The following is an 18,020-nucleotide window of genomic DNA, read 5'->3' as shown; positions in this document are numbered from 1 at the left end:
TTTGCACCCTCCAAATCTGTTTAACCCCTTAGATGCTGCTGTCAGTAGTGACTACATCATTATAAATGGTTAACAGAATGTGGGGGCTTCCTCCTAATCCCAATTGGTGCCCTCAGATCATGATTTTGTGGTCCTGATGTTTGCGATTGGCAATTCATGACCAAATTCTGGCCTAAGAGTCTGACGTCTGTTGTAACCTGTTCAGAAGTCAGAGGCATTTAGGTGGTAAAAATGCACATTTTCATTTCTGCCATGTCACTTTGCATTAATTCCTGAAAAGCAACTGAAGGGTTAATAAACTACCTGACTGCAGTTTTCAATATGTCAGGTGTTGCCGTTTTTAAAATGGTATCACGTTTGGGGGTTTACAAATATATGGGACCCCTAAAATCACTTCAAACATGGATAATAGGTCCCTAAAAAAATAAATTTTGTAAATTTCCTTGAAAAAATGAAAAATTACTGCTACATTTTTAAACCTCCTAAAAAACATTATCAAAATCACTGTTATTTGTTAAAGTGCTCCAGAGTTATTACCACATTAAGTGACACTGGTCAGATTTCAAAAATTTGGCTCCGTCACTAAGGGGTTAAAATAATAGACTGTTCTTGTCTTTGTCAGTTGGCAAACTTACAAAATCAGCAAGGGATCAAATAATTATTTCCCCCACTGTAAATCTCTCTTAAGGTACTGTCACACTAGACGATATCGCTAGCGATCCGTGACGTTGCAGCGTCCTCGCTAGCGATATCGTCCAGTGTGACACGCAGCAGCGATCAGGCCCCTGCTGTGATATCGCTGGTCGGGGAAGAAAGTCCAGAACTTTGTTTCGTCGCTGGATCTCCCGCTGACATCGCTGAATCGGCGTGTGTGACGCCGATTCAGCGATGTCTTCGCTGGTAACCAGGGTAAACATCGGGTTACTAAGCGCAGGGCCGCGCTTAGTAACTCGATGTTTACCCTGGTTACCATCGTTAAAGTAAAAAAAACAACCACTACATACTTACCTACCGCTGTCTGTCCCCGGCGCTCTGCTTCTCTGCTCTGGCTGTGAGCCGGCCTCCAGGTTCCCTTACCCCTCGCCCAAGAGGACGCCTTGGATGGAGTGAGACCCAGCACAGATGCTATCGATGTGGACAGCCGGGGCATCTGCAAGCCTCCTGCCCAGCTGTTCAAATGAGGATTGATCCTGTACCCAGTCGTATTATTAATTATGTACAGCCAAGTGCCATGGAGGACAACGTGTCACCACTACGTGAGGACTTGCCTTGTGCCTCACCCACCCAGGTTGCACCACTAGGAGTTTATGGTGTGCGACCTGCAGCTATGACGACTTCTGCTCATCGAGGTAAGCACTTGCAGGAGGTCGTGCTGGATGGACAGAGACTTATTGGATTTTGTGACTCAGGGGCTTTCCTCACACTGGCTGATCCCCGAGTGGTTCGGCCTGAGGCAATCCATAGAGGACCTGGGATTGTCATTGAACTGGCTGGTGGACAATGGAGGACTATTCCCACAGCCACTGTGGATCTGAACTTTGGTTTTGGGGTCAGGCGATGTGTGATTGGGGTGATGGGTGGTCTGCCTGCAGATGTTCTCCTGGGCAATGATGTGGGAGAGCTACGATGCCAATTCGTGGCTGCATGAAGCCACATGTAAGTTACGCTCTGCCTGTGTGTACTTAACCAGCGACCTGTAGAGGTCCCTGGTACGTACACAAATTGGGAGGGGAAGGGATTGTCATGATATGTACTTTTGCCCTGTCCTGTATTTGAATAATATGCCATTTGATGTATGTAACTGTTCTCTGGTTTCTATTAGCTGTAATTTATGTATTTTCTTGTGCTGGGAGTTCACCTGTAACAATATGTCTCCTTCCCCCAATACTTGCAGCCCTAAGCTATAATATAATTAAGCTTTGTCAACATCACTAGTGGAGGAATAGCCATTCTTCCTCACAGCAGGTGGCTAGTCAAATGTACATACTACATAGACTACTTGGAGCCCACCAGTCTAGAATCTTCTGGTGGACCCAACCATTGAATAGAAGGTGTGACCCCTACCCCCCTTCATGGGCGGATCCCAGGAGCTCAGACAATCCATTCTTATTTTGAGATCAGATGTGAGTTGATCCTTGAAGGAGAAGGAGTGGGGATTCTTAGCTGAGGCAAGACCCCATGTCCATCTGGGACTGTCCAGCTGAGGACATATCTCGTCGTTCATGGGATTGTTTTGGGATCCTTTGGACTCGAGTGGACTATTGCTTTGTTAACTGGCACAAGGATTATCGGGAGGTGCCCCCGAACCTGTTACGTTGGACTAATTGTGGACTCTGTAGATCTACCTGCATGTGTTGTTCCAGCGTTCTTGATAATAAATCTGTGGAATCATCCCTTGGCCTGTTGCCCCTTCTTGCTCTGCCGTACACCCCGTCACACGCACCACAGCCGTGAGTTATTTCCTCATGGATGCTGCCTCCTCAGCATTTCCCGGAGCCTGCGCTGTGATCTTAGGCCTTGGGCATGCGCAGTTAGCGCTGCCCGTCCACTGACATCACTTGATGTCTTTCTTATTGCGCCTGCATGGACGCGCGGCCTGAGATCCCACCCCGCAGTCTCTTCTGATTTATTCACACTGTGGGGCTGGGAATCTTGGTCATGAGCAGTACTTTTCTGTGGCTCTCCCTCATCTCCCTCTGCCTTTTTCCTACTGTGCAGCGACATAGGAATCTGAAGATATCTGATGATTCCTATGATGCTGCAAAGTAGGAAAGAGGCGGAGTGAGATGAGGGAGAGCCGCAGAAAAGATTCCCAGCCCCACAGTGTGAATAAATCAGAAGAGACTGCGATCTCAGGCCGCGCATCCACGCAGGCGCAATAATTAAGACATCAAGTGATGTCAGTGGACGGGCAGCGTTAACTGCGCATGCCCAAGGACAAAGATTACAGCGCAAGCGCCGGGAAACCGCTGAGGAGGCGGCGCCAGGGAAACATGAGGAAGTAACTGACGGCTGTGGTGCGTCTGTGTAAGGGGGAAAGACCTGCCTCCCCTGTCAAATGTATGAGGCACAAATTATATTAACGATTATTTCAGCGTTGGCAGGGACATGAACTAAAAGCCACCTTGACAGAATGCAGCATTAGTACAGCACAAAGTGGTTCTTTTACAGTGGCGTAACTAGAAAGTTATGGGCCCTGGTGCGAACTTTCAAATGGAGCCCCCCCACCATGCCAAAATATTTTCCACTCAAATTCACATTTTCCCTATTAATTTTGCACACTATAGCTTTATTGCAAAGTTGTATAGTGTGACCTCAGTTTCATAACTATCCAGTGCCCCATCTTGGCATATATTTGTCCCCCGTACTGCCATTGTTATGTAATGTATAAAATAAAATAAACCATTATACTCATCAGGGGCTAACATAGAAGTCATGGGGATCCATATAAGAAGTATAATGCACCCCCATAGTCCTCCTTATAGTATAATTCACTCCCCATAGTCCCCATATAGTATTGTACACTTCTCAGTCCTCCATATAGTATAATACACTGCTCCATATATTAAAATACACTCCTCATAGTGCTCCACATAGCATAATACACTCTTCGTAGTGCTTCATATAGTATAATACACTGCTCAGTCCTCCATATTGTATAATACACCCCTCATAGTCCTCCATATAGTATAATACACTCCTCAGTCCTCCATTTAGTATTATACACTCCACATAGTCCTCCATATATTAACCCCTTTCTGACCTCGGACGGGATAGTACGTCCGAGGTCAGAAGCCCCTCTTTGATGCGGGCTCCGGCGGTGAGCCCGCACCAAAGTCGGGACAAGTCAGCTGTTTTGAACAGCTGACATGTGCCCGTAATAGGCGCGAGCAGAATCGCGATCTGCCCGCGCCTATTAACTAGTTAAATGCCGCTGTCAAACGCAGACAGCGGCATTTAACTACCGCATCCGGAAGTGACGGCATCGCCGACCCCCGTCACATGATCGGAGGTCGGCGATGCTTCTCCATTGTAACCATAGAGGTCCTTGAGACCTCTATGGTTACTGATCGCCGGTAGCTGTGAGCGCCACCCTCTGGACGGCGCTCACAGCACACCTGCAATTCTGCTACATAGCAGCGAACAGCAGATCGCTGCTATGTAGCAGAGGCGATCGTGCTGTGCCTGCTTCTAGGCTCCCATGGAGGCTATTGAAGCATGGCAAAAGTAAAAAAAAAAGTTAAAAAAAATGTGAAAAAAATAAAAAAAATATAAAAGTTTAAATCACCCCCCCTTTCGCCCCAATCAAAATAAATAAATAAAAAAAATATCAAATCTACACATATTTGGTATCACCGCGCTCAGAATCGCCCGATCTATCAATTAAAAAAAAGCATTAACCTGATCGCTAAACAGCGTAGCGAGAAAAAAATTAGAAACGCCAGAATTACGTTTTTTTGGTCGCTGTGACATTGCATTAAAATGCAATAACGGGCGATCAAAAGAACGTATCTGCACCAAAATGCTATAATTAAAAACTTCATCTCGGCACGCAAAAAATAAGCCCTCAACCGACCCCAGATCATGAAAAATGGAGACGCTACGAGTATCGGAAAATGGCGCAATTTTTTTATTTTTTTTAGCAAAGTTTGGAATTTTTTTTCACCACTTACGTAAAAAATAACCTAGTGATGTTAGGTGTCTATGAACTCGTACTGACCTGGAGAATCATAATGTCAGGTCAGTTTTAGCATTTAGTGAACCTAGCAAAAAAGCCAAACAAAAAACAAGTGTGGGATTGCACTTTTTTTTGCAATTACACCGCACTTGGAATTTTTATCCCGTTTTCTAGTACACGACATGCTAAAACCAATGATGTCGTTCAAAAGTACAACTCGTCCCGCAGAAAATAAGCCCTCACATGGCCAAATTGACGGAAAAATAAAAAAGTTATGGCTCTGGGAAGAAGGGGAGTGAAAACGAACACGGAAAAACGAAAAATCCCAAGGTCATGAAGGGGTTAAAATACACTGGTCAGTCCTCTATATAGTATAATACACTCCTCATAGTGCTCCATATAGAATAATGCACCGCCATCATCATCCATGTCGTACAATTCACTTCCCATAGTATGATGCACCCTAGTTCTTCATATAGTATAATATATTCCCCATAGTCCTCGATTCAGTATAATGCAGCCCACATATAGTATAATACAGCCACCCCACAGAGTATACTGCAGCCCTGCCATACAATACAATGTAACCCCCATAGAATATAATGCAGCCCCCCTCAGTGTAATGCAGCCCCTCCATACAGGGGCAGTGAGAAAGACACAAGCAAATGGTGACTAGGGGGCAGGGGAGAAGGACACAAGGCGGCTAGGGGAGACAGGCACAAGGGTAACATAGGGGGGCTAGGGAGCAAGGAAGACCGGCACAAGGGGACACATGGGGGCTAGGAGGCAGGGGAGAAGGTTACAAGGGGACTAGTGAGCAAGGGAGACTGACAAGGGGACAAGGGAGACTGGCACAAGGGGACACGCAGGGACTAGTTGGCTAGGGAGACTGACACACGGGGACAAGGGACACAAGCATAAGGGGACAAGGGAGACAGGCGCAAGGGGACACATAGGGACTAGGAGGAAGGGGAGAAGGGCACAATGGGACACACGGGGACTATGGGGCAAGGGAGACAGGCACAAGAGGACACAAGGGGACTCCGAGGGCAGAGTAGATAGGGACGCAAGGGCTGCAAAAGGACAGAGGAAGACTGGGGGGAGACTTGGGAGGAGGGAAGAAGGGGGCACAGGGATTACAAGGACAGGGTAGATGGAGAACACACGGTGAGAAAGGGGACAGGGGAGATTTGAGAGCAGGGCAGACGAGTCACACGGGGACAAGAGGCAGGAAATGCATGGGGGGTGCAGGAGGACTCAGGGCATGGTAGATGGGGAGCATTGGGGGACCAGGGGAGGAGGAACAAGGTGTGTATGGGGAGCACAATGACCTGAACCTGGGGACCTACTAGGACATGGGGCACGGGAGAGCAGGGAGGAAACGGGGCTGGTGTCACAGGGGGCCAGGGACGCTGGGGGGCCGAGACGGCGACACACAGGCAGCAGACACACCTCACTTCTGCCGGTCTCGTACACCTCCATGTTCATCCCCGGATCCTCCACATGGCTGAGCTGCTGCGGTATCCCCCTCCTGGGCGGCTCGGTCCACGTGGCCCCCAATAGCTCTGGAGCCGCCTGTTCCCGGTACCAGCAGCCGCCACAGGCTTTGCCAATATGGCGGCCACCATCACCTGTGCAGATGCTGCACTGCCTGGGCACCGTACACAGCGGGTGCGCAATGAAGTGATGTCATCACGCACCCGCAGTGGCAGAGGGAAATGATGGGAGAGGGAGCATCAGCTGACGCTCTCTCCTCCATCATTGCTTTGAACTGTACCGGCATCATAAACGCCGGTATAGTTCACTGCGGCGGCTGCGACGGGGGGAGTCGTGTGCCTCTGACCTGTCGGGCCCCAAACTTGCCAGACCCGGTTGCAGCGGCGACCGCTGCGACCGTGGTAGTTACGCCCCTGCCTCACACGCACTACAGATATCACACACACACTACAGATATCACACACACACTATAGACATCACACACAAACACACACCAGCTCATAGTAACATAGTAACATAGTTAGTAAGGCCGAAAAAAGACATTTGTCCATCCAGTTCAGCCTATATTCCATCATAATAAATCCCCAGATCTACGTCCTTCTACAGAACCTAATAATTGTATGATACAATATTGTTCTGCTCCAGGAAGACATCCAGGCCTCTCTTGAACCCCTCGACTGAGTTCGCCATCACCACCTCCTCAGGCAAGCAATTCCAGATTCTCACTGCCCTAACAGTAAAGAATCCTCTTCTATGTTGGTGGAAAAACCTTCTCTCCTCCAGACGCAAAGAATGCCCCCTTGTGCCCATCACCTTCCTTGGTATAAACAGATCATCAGCGAGATATTTGTATTGTCCCCTTATATACTTATACATGGTTATTAGATCGCCCCTCAGTCGTCTTTTTTCTAGACTAAATAATCCTAATTTCGCTAATCTATCTGGGTATTGTAGTTCTCCCATCCCCTTTATTAATTTTGTTGCCCTCCTTTGTACTCTCTCTAGTTCCATTATATCCTTCCTGAGCACCGGTGCCCAAAACTGGACACAGTACTCCATGTGCGGTCTAACTAGGGATTTGTACAGAGGCAGTATAATGCTCTCATCATGTGTATCCAGACCTCTTTTAATGTACCCCATGATCCTGTTTGCCTTGGCAGCTGCTGCCTGGCACTGGCTGCTCCAGGTAAGTTTATCATTAACTAGGATCCCCAAGTCCTTCTCCCTGTCAGATTTACCCAGTGGTTTCCCATTCAGTGTGTAATGGTGATATTGATTCCTTCTTCCCATGTGTATAACCTTACATTTATCATTGTTAAACCTCATCTGCCACCTTTCAGCCCAAGTTTCCAACTTATCCAGATCCATCTGTAGCAGAATACTATCTTCTCTTGTATTAACTGCTTTACATAGTTTTGTATCATCTGCAAATATCGATATTTTACTGTGTAAACCTTCTACCAGATCATTAATGAATATGTTGAAGAGAACAGGTCCCAATACTGACCCCTGCGGTACCCCACTGGTCACAGCGACCCAGTTAGAGACTATACCATTTATAACCACCCTCTGCTTTCTATCACTTACACACAGTTATTCTCATTGAGATAATCCAGAATAACATCCCTCAGAAACCCTTCAAATATTTTACCAACAATAGAGGTTAGACTTACTGGCCTATAATTTCCAGGTTCACTTTTAGAGCCCTTTTTGAATATTGGCACCACATTTGCTATGCGCCAGTCTTGCGGAACAGACCCTGTCGCTATAGAGTCCCTAAAAATAAGAAATAATAGTTTATCTATTACATTACTTAGTTCTCTTAGTACTCGTGGGTGTATGCCATCCGGACCCGGAGATTTATCTATTTTAATCTTATTTAGCCGGTTTCGCACCTCTTCTTGGGTTAGATTAGTGACCCTTAATATAGGGTTTTCATTGTTTCTTGGGATTTCACCTAGCATTTCATTTTCCACCGTGAATACCGTGGAGAAGAAGGTGTTTAACATGTTAGCTTTTTCCTCGTCATCTACAACCATTCTTTCCTCACTATTTTTTAAGGGGCCTACATTTTCAGTTTTTATTCTTTTACTATTGATATAGTTGAAGAACAGTTTGGGATTAGTTTTACTCTCCTTAGCAATGTGCTTCTCTGTTTCCTTTTTGGCAGCTTTAATTAGTTTTTTAGATAAAGTATTTTTCTCCCTATAGTTTTTTAGAGCTTCAATGGTGCCATCCTGCTTTAGTAGTGCAAATGCTTTCTTTTTACTGTTAATTGCCTGTCTTATTTCTTTGTTTAGCCACATTGGGTTTTTCCTATTTCTAGTCCTTTTATTCCCCCAAGGTATAAACCGCATATAAACCGCATATACACATCTCACACTCTCCTCTCTGGTACTGGGGAGGCTGATATAAACGTGCAGCTCCTCAGCTTCTCCTGCTTACAGCAGGTCTGTCCTGTCCCGCACCTCCCCCGCTCTCGCCTTCTGTCCTGGGGCTGCAGAGCAGGAGAAGCTGTCTCACCATGCTTACTGGAGCTGCTTCCTAACTCTCACATACCCTGGCTGCCCCCTTCCCCTAGATACGCCTCTGACTGTTGCCGTGCGGGAGGGATCTCCTGCACTGCAACACATGGTGTTGGGTGCCCCTGACCTGCTGGGCCCGGTCTCAATGGCGACAGCTGCGACCGTGTTAGTTACGGCACTGTTCTTTTAATTACAAACGCCTGGGGAAGTGACAGGTTCCCTTTAATTAAAATTCAGATCCACAGTACATCGCGACACCTTCCAGTACGTATGTCACTACTCCTCATGGCTCCTCCCAGAGTTAGAAAACCCTGGAGAGCAATGCGCTCATCACTGACGACACGCTCACCTGCTGCAGACTGCGGCTCACTATTTATAAATAATAGAGCGCTGTTGCGCCCGATGACTTTTTAGGTCACCGCTCTTCCCTGTGTTGAACAAGCATGGAGAGCGGTGCAGCTCTTGGTAAAGCTAACACTGATTGACTGCACACAAATATGTTGATTTATGTGATTATTGTTATGCTGGAACGCCTTTTATTGTCTGTACAAGTCCCTTCGAAAATGTAAAACACTACGGAATATGTTGGCGTTATAGAAATAAAATTATTATTATACATACAATTCACAGAGTATTTTAAAGAAGATGGATCGGTGGTTGGGTAATGCATTTTTTTTTCCATATTATCCAGTAACTGTTTATTAATGCATTTATTAATAGGATTTCTAGGCCTTCACATTGCTTCTGCATTCTATAAAGATGAGGGATTTAGCTTTTCCATAGCATGTATATAAAAAAAAGTTCACAACGCAGACTTCTATAGAACCAAAAAAAAAAAGAGCATCAATTGTCCAGGACACAGACTGGGTTGATAGCCTCCCCTGTTGTTTGGCCGGCAGCTAGCTTTAAATACAAATTTTATAAATATCCATACAGAGCAGAAATCTATTACCGTGGATCGGTTTGCCTGCAGTGCTAGCCTACGTCATATATCACATTAATCTGCAGCCGACATCAACCACATTGAACTGAAGAGCTAAACAGCAATACTCTGTAGAATCCATCACACAGAAGATGCAGTGGTGGGCACAAAACAACCTAATCTGAAAACTTTAGGAAAAATCTGTAAGTGTCGAGAACGGTCAGAGTTAGTGTAGCATTGTAATTCTGGATAAAGACGTTTCTTGTATTCGGCACTGCTGAACTTCCTGTTTAAAGGCAATGAAGAATTAAACAAATATCATCGCGCAATGTCTGGTACGGTGACACAAGTAATTAATTTGGTGCTAATGAAGCAGAGAAATTCTCAGTCTGAGGAAGAACACAGACCTGTGACAGGGGATAAGACACTAAGGGCTCCATTTATTATTTGCATTTTTTTTTTTTTACTTGTGGTTTTCAGTGATTGGTTTTTGCATTAAACTCGACAAAATGGCACATGTGATTGACGAATTTTGTGCAAAGCCCACAATTCTTTTTTTTCTGTTTAACTGTTTTTGCAACCATTTAGCATAAAAGTTACACATTTTTCAAAATGCACCAAATTTTGCGAGTTTTTTTTTTTTAACGTAATATTTAATTAATCTGTATCAGTTGGAAGAGCCACCGTAGAAAACTAACTGAATAATGAAAGACAACTTGAAAAAAGGTGCAAATTGTTTGAAAAATTTGTTGTAAATCACTAAGTCACTCCAAAAAAATGGCAGAAATGCAATGATTGGTATAGCCAACTGTCTTCCTTTATTTGGACTATTATAATATTTGGTATTGCGGCATCTTTAGAGATCCAAACTGTAAAATTATTGCCAGACATGAGCAGTAACGTACTTTAACCTCTTAACACCCGGGTGATTTTTCCTTTTTCTTTCTTCCATGAGCCATAACCAGTTTAGTTTTCTATCAACATAACCAAATGGCTTGTTTGTTTTTGTGTTTTTGCTTTTTTTGCAGGAGCAGTTGTAATTTTCAATAACATTAACTTTACCATATAATGTACTGAAAAATGTGCAGAAAAATCCAAGTGCAGTGAAATGGTGGAAAAAATTCAGAAATTCTGGCTTTGTTTTTTCATTTTTGTTTTTCAGAAACTTACTGTACAATAAAAATGGCCTGACAATATGATGCTTCAGATTAGTACAATTGTGGCGATACCCAACTTGTATTAGATTAGCGTAGATAAAATTGGCACAATTACAGCGCCTTGCTAAAATATTCTGCCCCCTTGAACTTTTCAACCTTTTCCCACATATCATCCTTCAAACATAAAGATATGAAATGTAAATTTTTGGTGAAGAATCAACACCAAGTGGAACACAATTGTGAAGTTGAATGAAATTTATTGGTTATTTTACATTTTTGTGGAAATTCAAAAACTGAAAAGTGGGGCGTGCAATATTATTTGGCCCCTTTACTTTCAGTGCAGCAAACTCACTCCAGAAGTTCATTGTGGACCTCTGAATGATCCAATGTTGTCCTAAATGCCTAATGATGATACATATAATCCACCTGTGTGTAATCAAGTCTCCGTATAAATGCACCTGCTCTGTGATAGTCTCAGGGTTCTGTTTGAAGCACAGAGAGCATCATGAAGACCACGGAACACAACAGGCAGGTCCGTGATACTGTTGTGGAGAAGTTTAAAGTCGGATTTGGATACAAAATGATTTCCAAAACTTTAAACATCCCAAGGAGCACTGTGCAAGCGATCATATTGAAATGGAAAGAGAATCATACCACTGCAAATCTACCAAGACCCGGCCATCCCTCTAAACTTTCATCTCAAACAAGGAGAAGACTGATCAGAGATGCAGCCAAGAGGCCCATGATCACTCTGGGTGAACTGCAGAGATCTACAGCTGAGGTGGGACAGTCTGTCCATAGGACAACAATCAGTAGTACACTGCATAAATCTGGCCTTTATGGGAGAGTGGCAAGAAGAAAGCCATTTCTCAAAGATATCCATAAAAAGTGTTGTTTAAAGTTTGAAACAAGTCACCTGGGAGACACACAAAACGTGGAAGAAGGTGCTCTGGTCAGATGAAACCAAAATCGAACTTTTTGGCAACAATGCCAAACGATATGTTTGGCTTAAAGGCAACACAGCTCATCACCCTGAACACACCATCCCCACTGTCAAACATGGTGGTGGCAGCATCATGGTTTGGGCCTGCTTTTCTTCAGCAGGGACAGAGAAGATGGTTAAAATTGATGGGAAGATGGATGGAGCCAAATACAGGACCATTCTTGAAGAAAACCTGTTGGAGTCTGCAAAAGACCAGAGACTGGGACGGAAATTTGTCTTCCAACAAGACAATGATCCCAAACATAAAGCAAAATCTACAATAGAATGGTTCACAAATAAACGTATCCAGGTGTTAGAATGGCCAAGTCAAAGTCCAGACCTCAATCTAATCGAGAAACTGTGGAAAGAACTGAAAACTGATGCTCACAAGCAATCTCCATCAAACCTCACTGAGCTCGAGCTGTTTGCCAAGGAAGAATGGGCAAGAATTTCAGTCTCTCGATGTACAAAACTGATAGAGACATACCCCAAGCGACTTGCAGCTGTAATTGCAGCAAAAGGTGGTGCAACAATGTATTAAGTTAAAGGGGCCGAATAATATTGCACGCCCCACTTTTCAGTTTTTGAATTTCCACAAAAATTTAAAATAAGCAACAAATTTCGTTCAACTTCACAATTGTGTTCCACTTGTTGTTGATTCTTCACCAAAAATTTACATTTGGTATCTTTATGTTTGAAGCATGATACAGTGGGGCAAAAAAGTATTTAGTCAGTCAGCAATAGTGCAAGTTCCACCACTTAAAAAGATGAGAGGCGTCTGTAATTTACATCATAGGTAGACCTCAACTATGGGAGACAAACTGAGAAAAAAAAATCCAGAAAATCACATTGTCTGTTTTTTTAACATTTTTTTTGCATATTATGGTGGAAAATAAGTATTTGGTCAGAAACAAACAATCAAGATTTCTGGCTCTCACAGACCTGTAACTTCTTCTTTAAGAGTCTCCTCTTTCCTCCACTCATTACCTGTAGTAATGGCACCTGTTTAAACTTGTTATCAGTATAAAAAGACACCTGTGCACACCCTCAAACAGTCTGACTCCAAACTCCACTATGGTGAAGACCAAAGAGCTGTCAAAGGACACCAGAAACAAAATTGTAGCCCTGCACCAGGCTGGGAAGACTGAATCTGCAATAGCCAACCAGCTTGGAGTGAAGAAATCAACAGTGGGAGCAATAATTAGAAAATGGAAGACATACAAGACCACTGATAATCTCCCTCGATCTGGGGCTCCACGCAAAATCCCACCCCGTGGGGTCAGAATGATCACAAGAACGGTGAGCAAAAATCCCAGAACCACACGGGGGGACCTAGTGAATGAACTGCAGAGAGCTGGGACCAATGTAACAAGGCCTACCATAAGTAACACACTACGCCACCATGGACTCAGATCCTGCAGTGCCAGACGTGTCCCACTGCTTAAGCCAGTACATGTCCGGGCCCGTCTGAAGTTTGCTAGAGAGCATTTGGATGATCCAGAGGAGTTTTGGGAGAATGTCCTATGGTCTGATGAAACCAAACTGGAACTGTTTGGTAGAAACACAACTTGTCGTGTTTGGAGGAAAAAGAATACTGAGTTGCATCCATCAAACACCATACCTACTGTAAAGCATGGTGGTGGAAACATCATGCTTTGGGGCTGTTTCTCTGCAAAGGGGCCAGGACGACTGATCCGGGTACATGAAAGAATGAATGGGGCCATGTATCGTGAGATTTTGAGTGCAAACCTCCTTCCATCAGCAAGGGCATTGAAGATGAAACGTGGCTGGGTCTTTCAACATGACAATGATCCAAAGCACACCGCCAGGGCAACGAAGGAGTGGCTTCGTAAGAAGCATTTCAAGGTCCTGGAGTGGCCTAGCCAGTCTCCAGATCTCAACCCTATAGAAAACCTTTGGAGGGAGTTGAAAGTCCGTGTTGCCAAGCGAAAAGCCAAAAACAATACTGCTCTAGAGGAGATCTGCATGGAGGAATGGGCCAACATACTAACAACAGTGTGTGGCAACCTTGTGAAGACTTACAGAAAACGTTTGACCTCTGTCATTGCCAACAAAGGATATATTACAAAGTATTGAGATGAAATTTTGTTTCTGACCAAATACTTATTTTCCACCATAATATGCAAATAAAATGTTAAAAAAACAGACAATGTGATTTTCTGGATTTTTTTTTTCTCAGTTTGTCTCCCATAGTTGAGGTCTACCTATGATGTAAATTACAGACGCCTCTCATCTTTTTAAGTGGTGGAACTTGCACTATTGCTGACTGACTAAATACTTTTTTGCCCCACTGTATGTGGAAAAAGGTTGAAAAGTTCAAGGGGATCGAATACTTTCGAATGGCACTGTATTACAAAAATGGAAGAAGCATACGATTACTGTCAATCTTCCTAGGTGAGGGGCTCCATGCAAGATCTCAACTAATGGGGTAAGGATGATTCTGAGAAAGGTCAGCCCAGAACTACACGGGAGAACGTGGTCAATGACCTGAAGAAAGCTAGGATCACAGTCTCAAATATCACCGTTAATAACACTTTATGCTGTCACGGATTAAAATCCTGCAGGAAACGCAAGGTCCCCCTGCTCACGCCAGCACATGTCCAGACCCGTTTGAAGTTCGCCAATGACCATCTGGATGATCCAGAGGAAGCATGGGAGAAGGTTGTGTGGTCAGACGAGACCAAAATAGAACTTTTTGGTATCAACTCCACTAGTGGTGTTTGGAGGAAGAAGGCGGCAGAGTACAACCCCAAGAACACCTTCCCAACCATGATGCATGGTGGGGGAATCATCATACCTTGGAGGAGCTTTTCTGCAAAGGGGAAAGGATGACTGCACCATATTGGGTTCGGAGCTGAACCCAATAGAAAATCTTTGGAGGGAGATGAAACACAATGTTGCCCATCGACAGCCCCGAAACGTGAAAGATCTGGAGAAGATCTCTATGGAGGAGAAGGTCAAAATCTCTGCTGCAAGTGTGCAAACTTGGCCAAGAACTACAGAAAACGTCTGACGTCTGATTGCAAACAAAGTTTTCAGTACCAAATATTATATTCTGTTTCTCCATTGTATTAAAGACTTATTTCATGCAATAAAATGCAAATTTGTAAAAATCATATACGGTAATGTGATTTCATCTCATCAGACTGGAAGTAGGTTGGTGCAGTTTTCCCACTTTTCTGATTTTGCACTAGATAAAAACTAGAATCCATTTTAAAGGTATACAAATATCTGGATATATGCAGTGTATAGAGATATTTCTTTTACAATCCATGTACAATATCAATGGCACCTGCTTGTATCAAGTATCTCAATACCTGTAGGTAATGGAATGTAGATCCTCTTCTCTAATCTTCTCCGTAAAGCCTCATCAATGTCCCATGGGAAATTGGTCGCAGCCAGAACCATAACCATTTTTGAGGGATCGTCATTTTCTAGGGCGCCTCCAACACCTGCAATATTAAAACATGGATTATGAAGTTAGCAGTATTGAACTGACAAAGTGTTGACAATGGGGAAACCATGATCTTTATTAAAGCCACACCGTTCTGTAGACTTTTTAGAATTCTGAGACCACTTGCCATCAATCATACGAGCTCTGCTTTCCCCGCACCGCTCTGCTAGTTCATCCAAGTAGATATTCATAAAACAGACTGTCCCAGGCAATTTCTCAAATGGCATCTGTGCACGGTGGTTTTGAAGTCTGATGCTGGAGGGCTTTACATAAAATAACTAGTGTTGTACATTGCTCAGCCGAGGGAGACAGGTTATTTATGTAACTGTCTCTGCTGCTCTCAGACTAAAGGGGATGAAAAGTTATTAAAGGAAACACTCCAAAAGTTCTTTTATATCGAGATCAACAGCACAAAAAAGCAGAACTACATCTAAGCACTTTAGTTTAGTAGAATAAGCCAAATTCTATTGTGATGTTCACTAATAATGTAGGAGTTCTTTTAAATAAACCAATATAGTTACTTTCCTTCCCAAAAGCATCAGAAAATTGCTAAAAACAAATCCAAGAGCATATCAGAACTATGGTTAAGAACGGAAAAGGGAGGAAATAATGCAGGGGGACTAGCCTCAGGGTCAAACCGCCCTACTTTGGGATAAGAGATGGGTGACCGCTGGGCCGCAATGGTATGTAATATAATAAAATAATAATAACAACAATAATAATAAGAATATAAAAAAAATATTCACCTTTCTAACAGTTCATCAAAAATGTAATTGGTTTTTGCCATTACCAACCCCCTTTTTGAGCCTACGTCCCAAAGAAAACTTCTGGAATTGCTAGTCTCCCAAAGTTTTGGGGAGTTGTGGCATGGTCTAGAAAATGTGCAGGTTTTTTCAGAAGGTCTTTATTTATTCCGCGAGCTTTCCGGATGTACCAGGATAGTTGGCCAGTATTACATCTAGGGCCTGATAATCCTAACCGAACTATCCTGGTACTTGTTATTTCCATTTACAACTAAGGAATAAGAATTGTGAAAAGGGCAAAAGAAAGCCCTTTAACTCCTTTCCCAATGCTTTTTTCATAAAAATGATTAGTCATGGCTACATTAAAGGGGTTGTCTTCTACACATTATTTTATATAAAATAAGTCTTGGGTGGTCTTAAAACAAAAAACAAAACAAAACAAAACAGATATTCACCTATTGTATTGCCATCAATCGTCCACACCACTAGCTATGTCCCCAGCTGGTCTCTTCACTTCCTCTTCTGGTGGGGTTGTCATATGACCATATTAATGGCCACTGATGGACTTAAGTGGTGATGTTGCGTCCAAGTCGAAATAATGAGGTACAGAGTTTGAGGAGGACACTGGCAGCGGTGTGATACAGAGCCAGGGTACAGTACATATCTGTTTTTTTTCTTGCTTTGACCTCTCCATGGGCCCATTTTTTAATATAATAATGTAGTGGACTACTCTTTTAAAAGTGGTTGCACAAAAAGTAAAAAAATAAATAAATGACTAGCTGCAGGAAAGGTGCTGAATCCTCTTAGACTCCAGTGATTATCTGTTGGTGCTAACTGGGCTATGTTCATTTTCTTGGATAAAGATGCCAACGTTGCAGGAGGCTGCAGGAGTCAACACTGGCATGAATGGTGCTGTGCATGCCGACATTGCTGCTACAGCCAGGGATTGGTTTAATTACCACATGGTGCAATGGCACCTCATTGTGCCAGAAAAATAAAGACTGGCTGGGAACACCAGAGCATCAGCCCTAGAGTGGAAAGGGAATTTATTAAGCAAGTAATGGTTTTTTGTCATACAATTTTCAGCAGCTAATATCATAAACTCTCGAAACAATCTCATTAAATTGGTGGTCGGTGGTCAGGTGTAAGTAGCAAAGTCTGCAGTCAAGTCTGCCAAATCATGACACTGTGATTCCTCTGTGACAGTCTGCGGACTCGTGACCACGTGTTTGCTATTTCCTTACCTGCGGTCAGGTGCCGACTAGTCTAATTTGACTTATCTCAATAGAAGAAGCAAATAACATACATGTGGTCATGTGACCAGCATCTCGCATGGAGCATACAGGGAAATCGTGACAGTATGCATATTGCACACTGTCGCAAATCGGTAGTCAGCAGTCATGTAGGGTCGCTGTAGATGTTATTTCTCAGACTGGACAACTTGTTTAATTCGAAGCCATCACAATAAGAGGCCTTCAGCAAGTTACACAGATGTCTAAATTCTTTAGGGCCAAAAAAGTCATAATATTCACAACCTGTCTATTTTAAACAGAACATCTTATGTATTTTTTTCTACTTTCATTATAGTAAATTCTACGCACATGCTCACAACTAAAATTGTACTCTCTTTTTAAAGTCTCCAGCAATTTTCGTTTAAAAACCATGAATAAAAATGTCCTAGTGTTTTACGACTCACAAAGAGACTATGCATCTCCATGGTAACAGACAACAAATAAGCCCAGTGTAGTCTGATCCTGTGCAGACAGTACAGAGGGGTGTTCTTTTGGAAATAAGTGTAAGCCGATAAAGAAATATCAGTTTATTATATTCTTCGGAAAGAGATGGTGTACAGCCCCCTCCCTTGGGGACAAGGGAGTGATAGGGATGATCCATACAGTGTTATCTATATGCAGGATATAGTATTTACTATTGTTATCGGAATTTATTTTAGGCCTCCAGTATGAAAAATAAAGCTGCAATCTCTCATTATATTTCTCAATCAAATCATCAATCAAGCCTGCCTCGTTTTGCCTTCCACTGG

The 18,020-nt window shown here is 43.4% G+C and overlaps 1 protein-coding gene across 1 annotated transcript in view; it reads right to left on the bottom strand.

Moving 5' to 3' along the window:
* KATNAL1 (katanin catalytic subunit A1 like 1) overlaps positions 1-18,020 on the bottom strand; it is a 221,868-nt gene that overhangs the window by 22,176 nt on the left and 181,672 nt on the right. Inside the window, exon 9 of the mRNA XM_069759015.1 lies at positions 15,100-15,234. Coding sequence (XP_069615116.1) covers positions 15,100-15,234 — 135 coding nt within the window. The remainder of the gene's footprint in view (positions 1-15,099; positions 15,235-18,020) is intronic.

This window comes from Ranitomeya imitator, chromosome 3 (assembly GCF_032444005.1).
Source record: "Ranitomeya imitator isolate aRanImi1 chromosome 3, aRanImi1.pri, whole genome shotgun sequence".
Lineage (NCBI taxonomy): Eukaryota > Metazoa > Chordata > Amphibia > Anura > Dendrobatidae > Ranitomeya > Ranitomeya imitator.
Note: the sequence above shows the minus strand (reverse complement) of the source record. Positions and strands in the feature narration are given on the sequence as shown.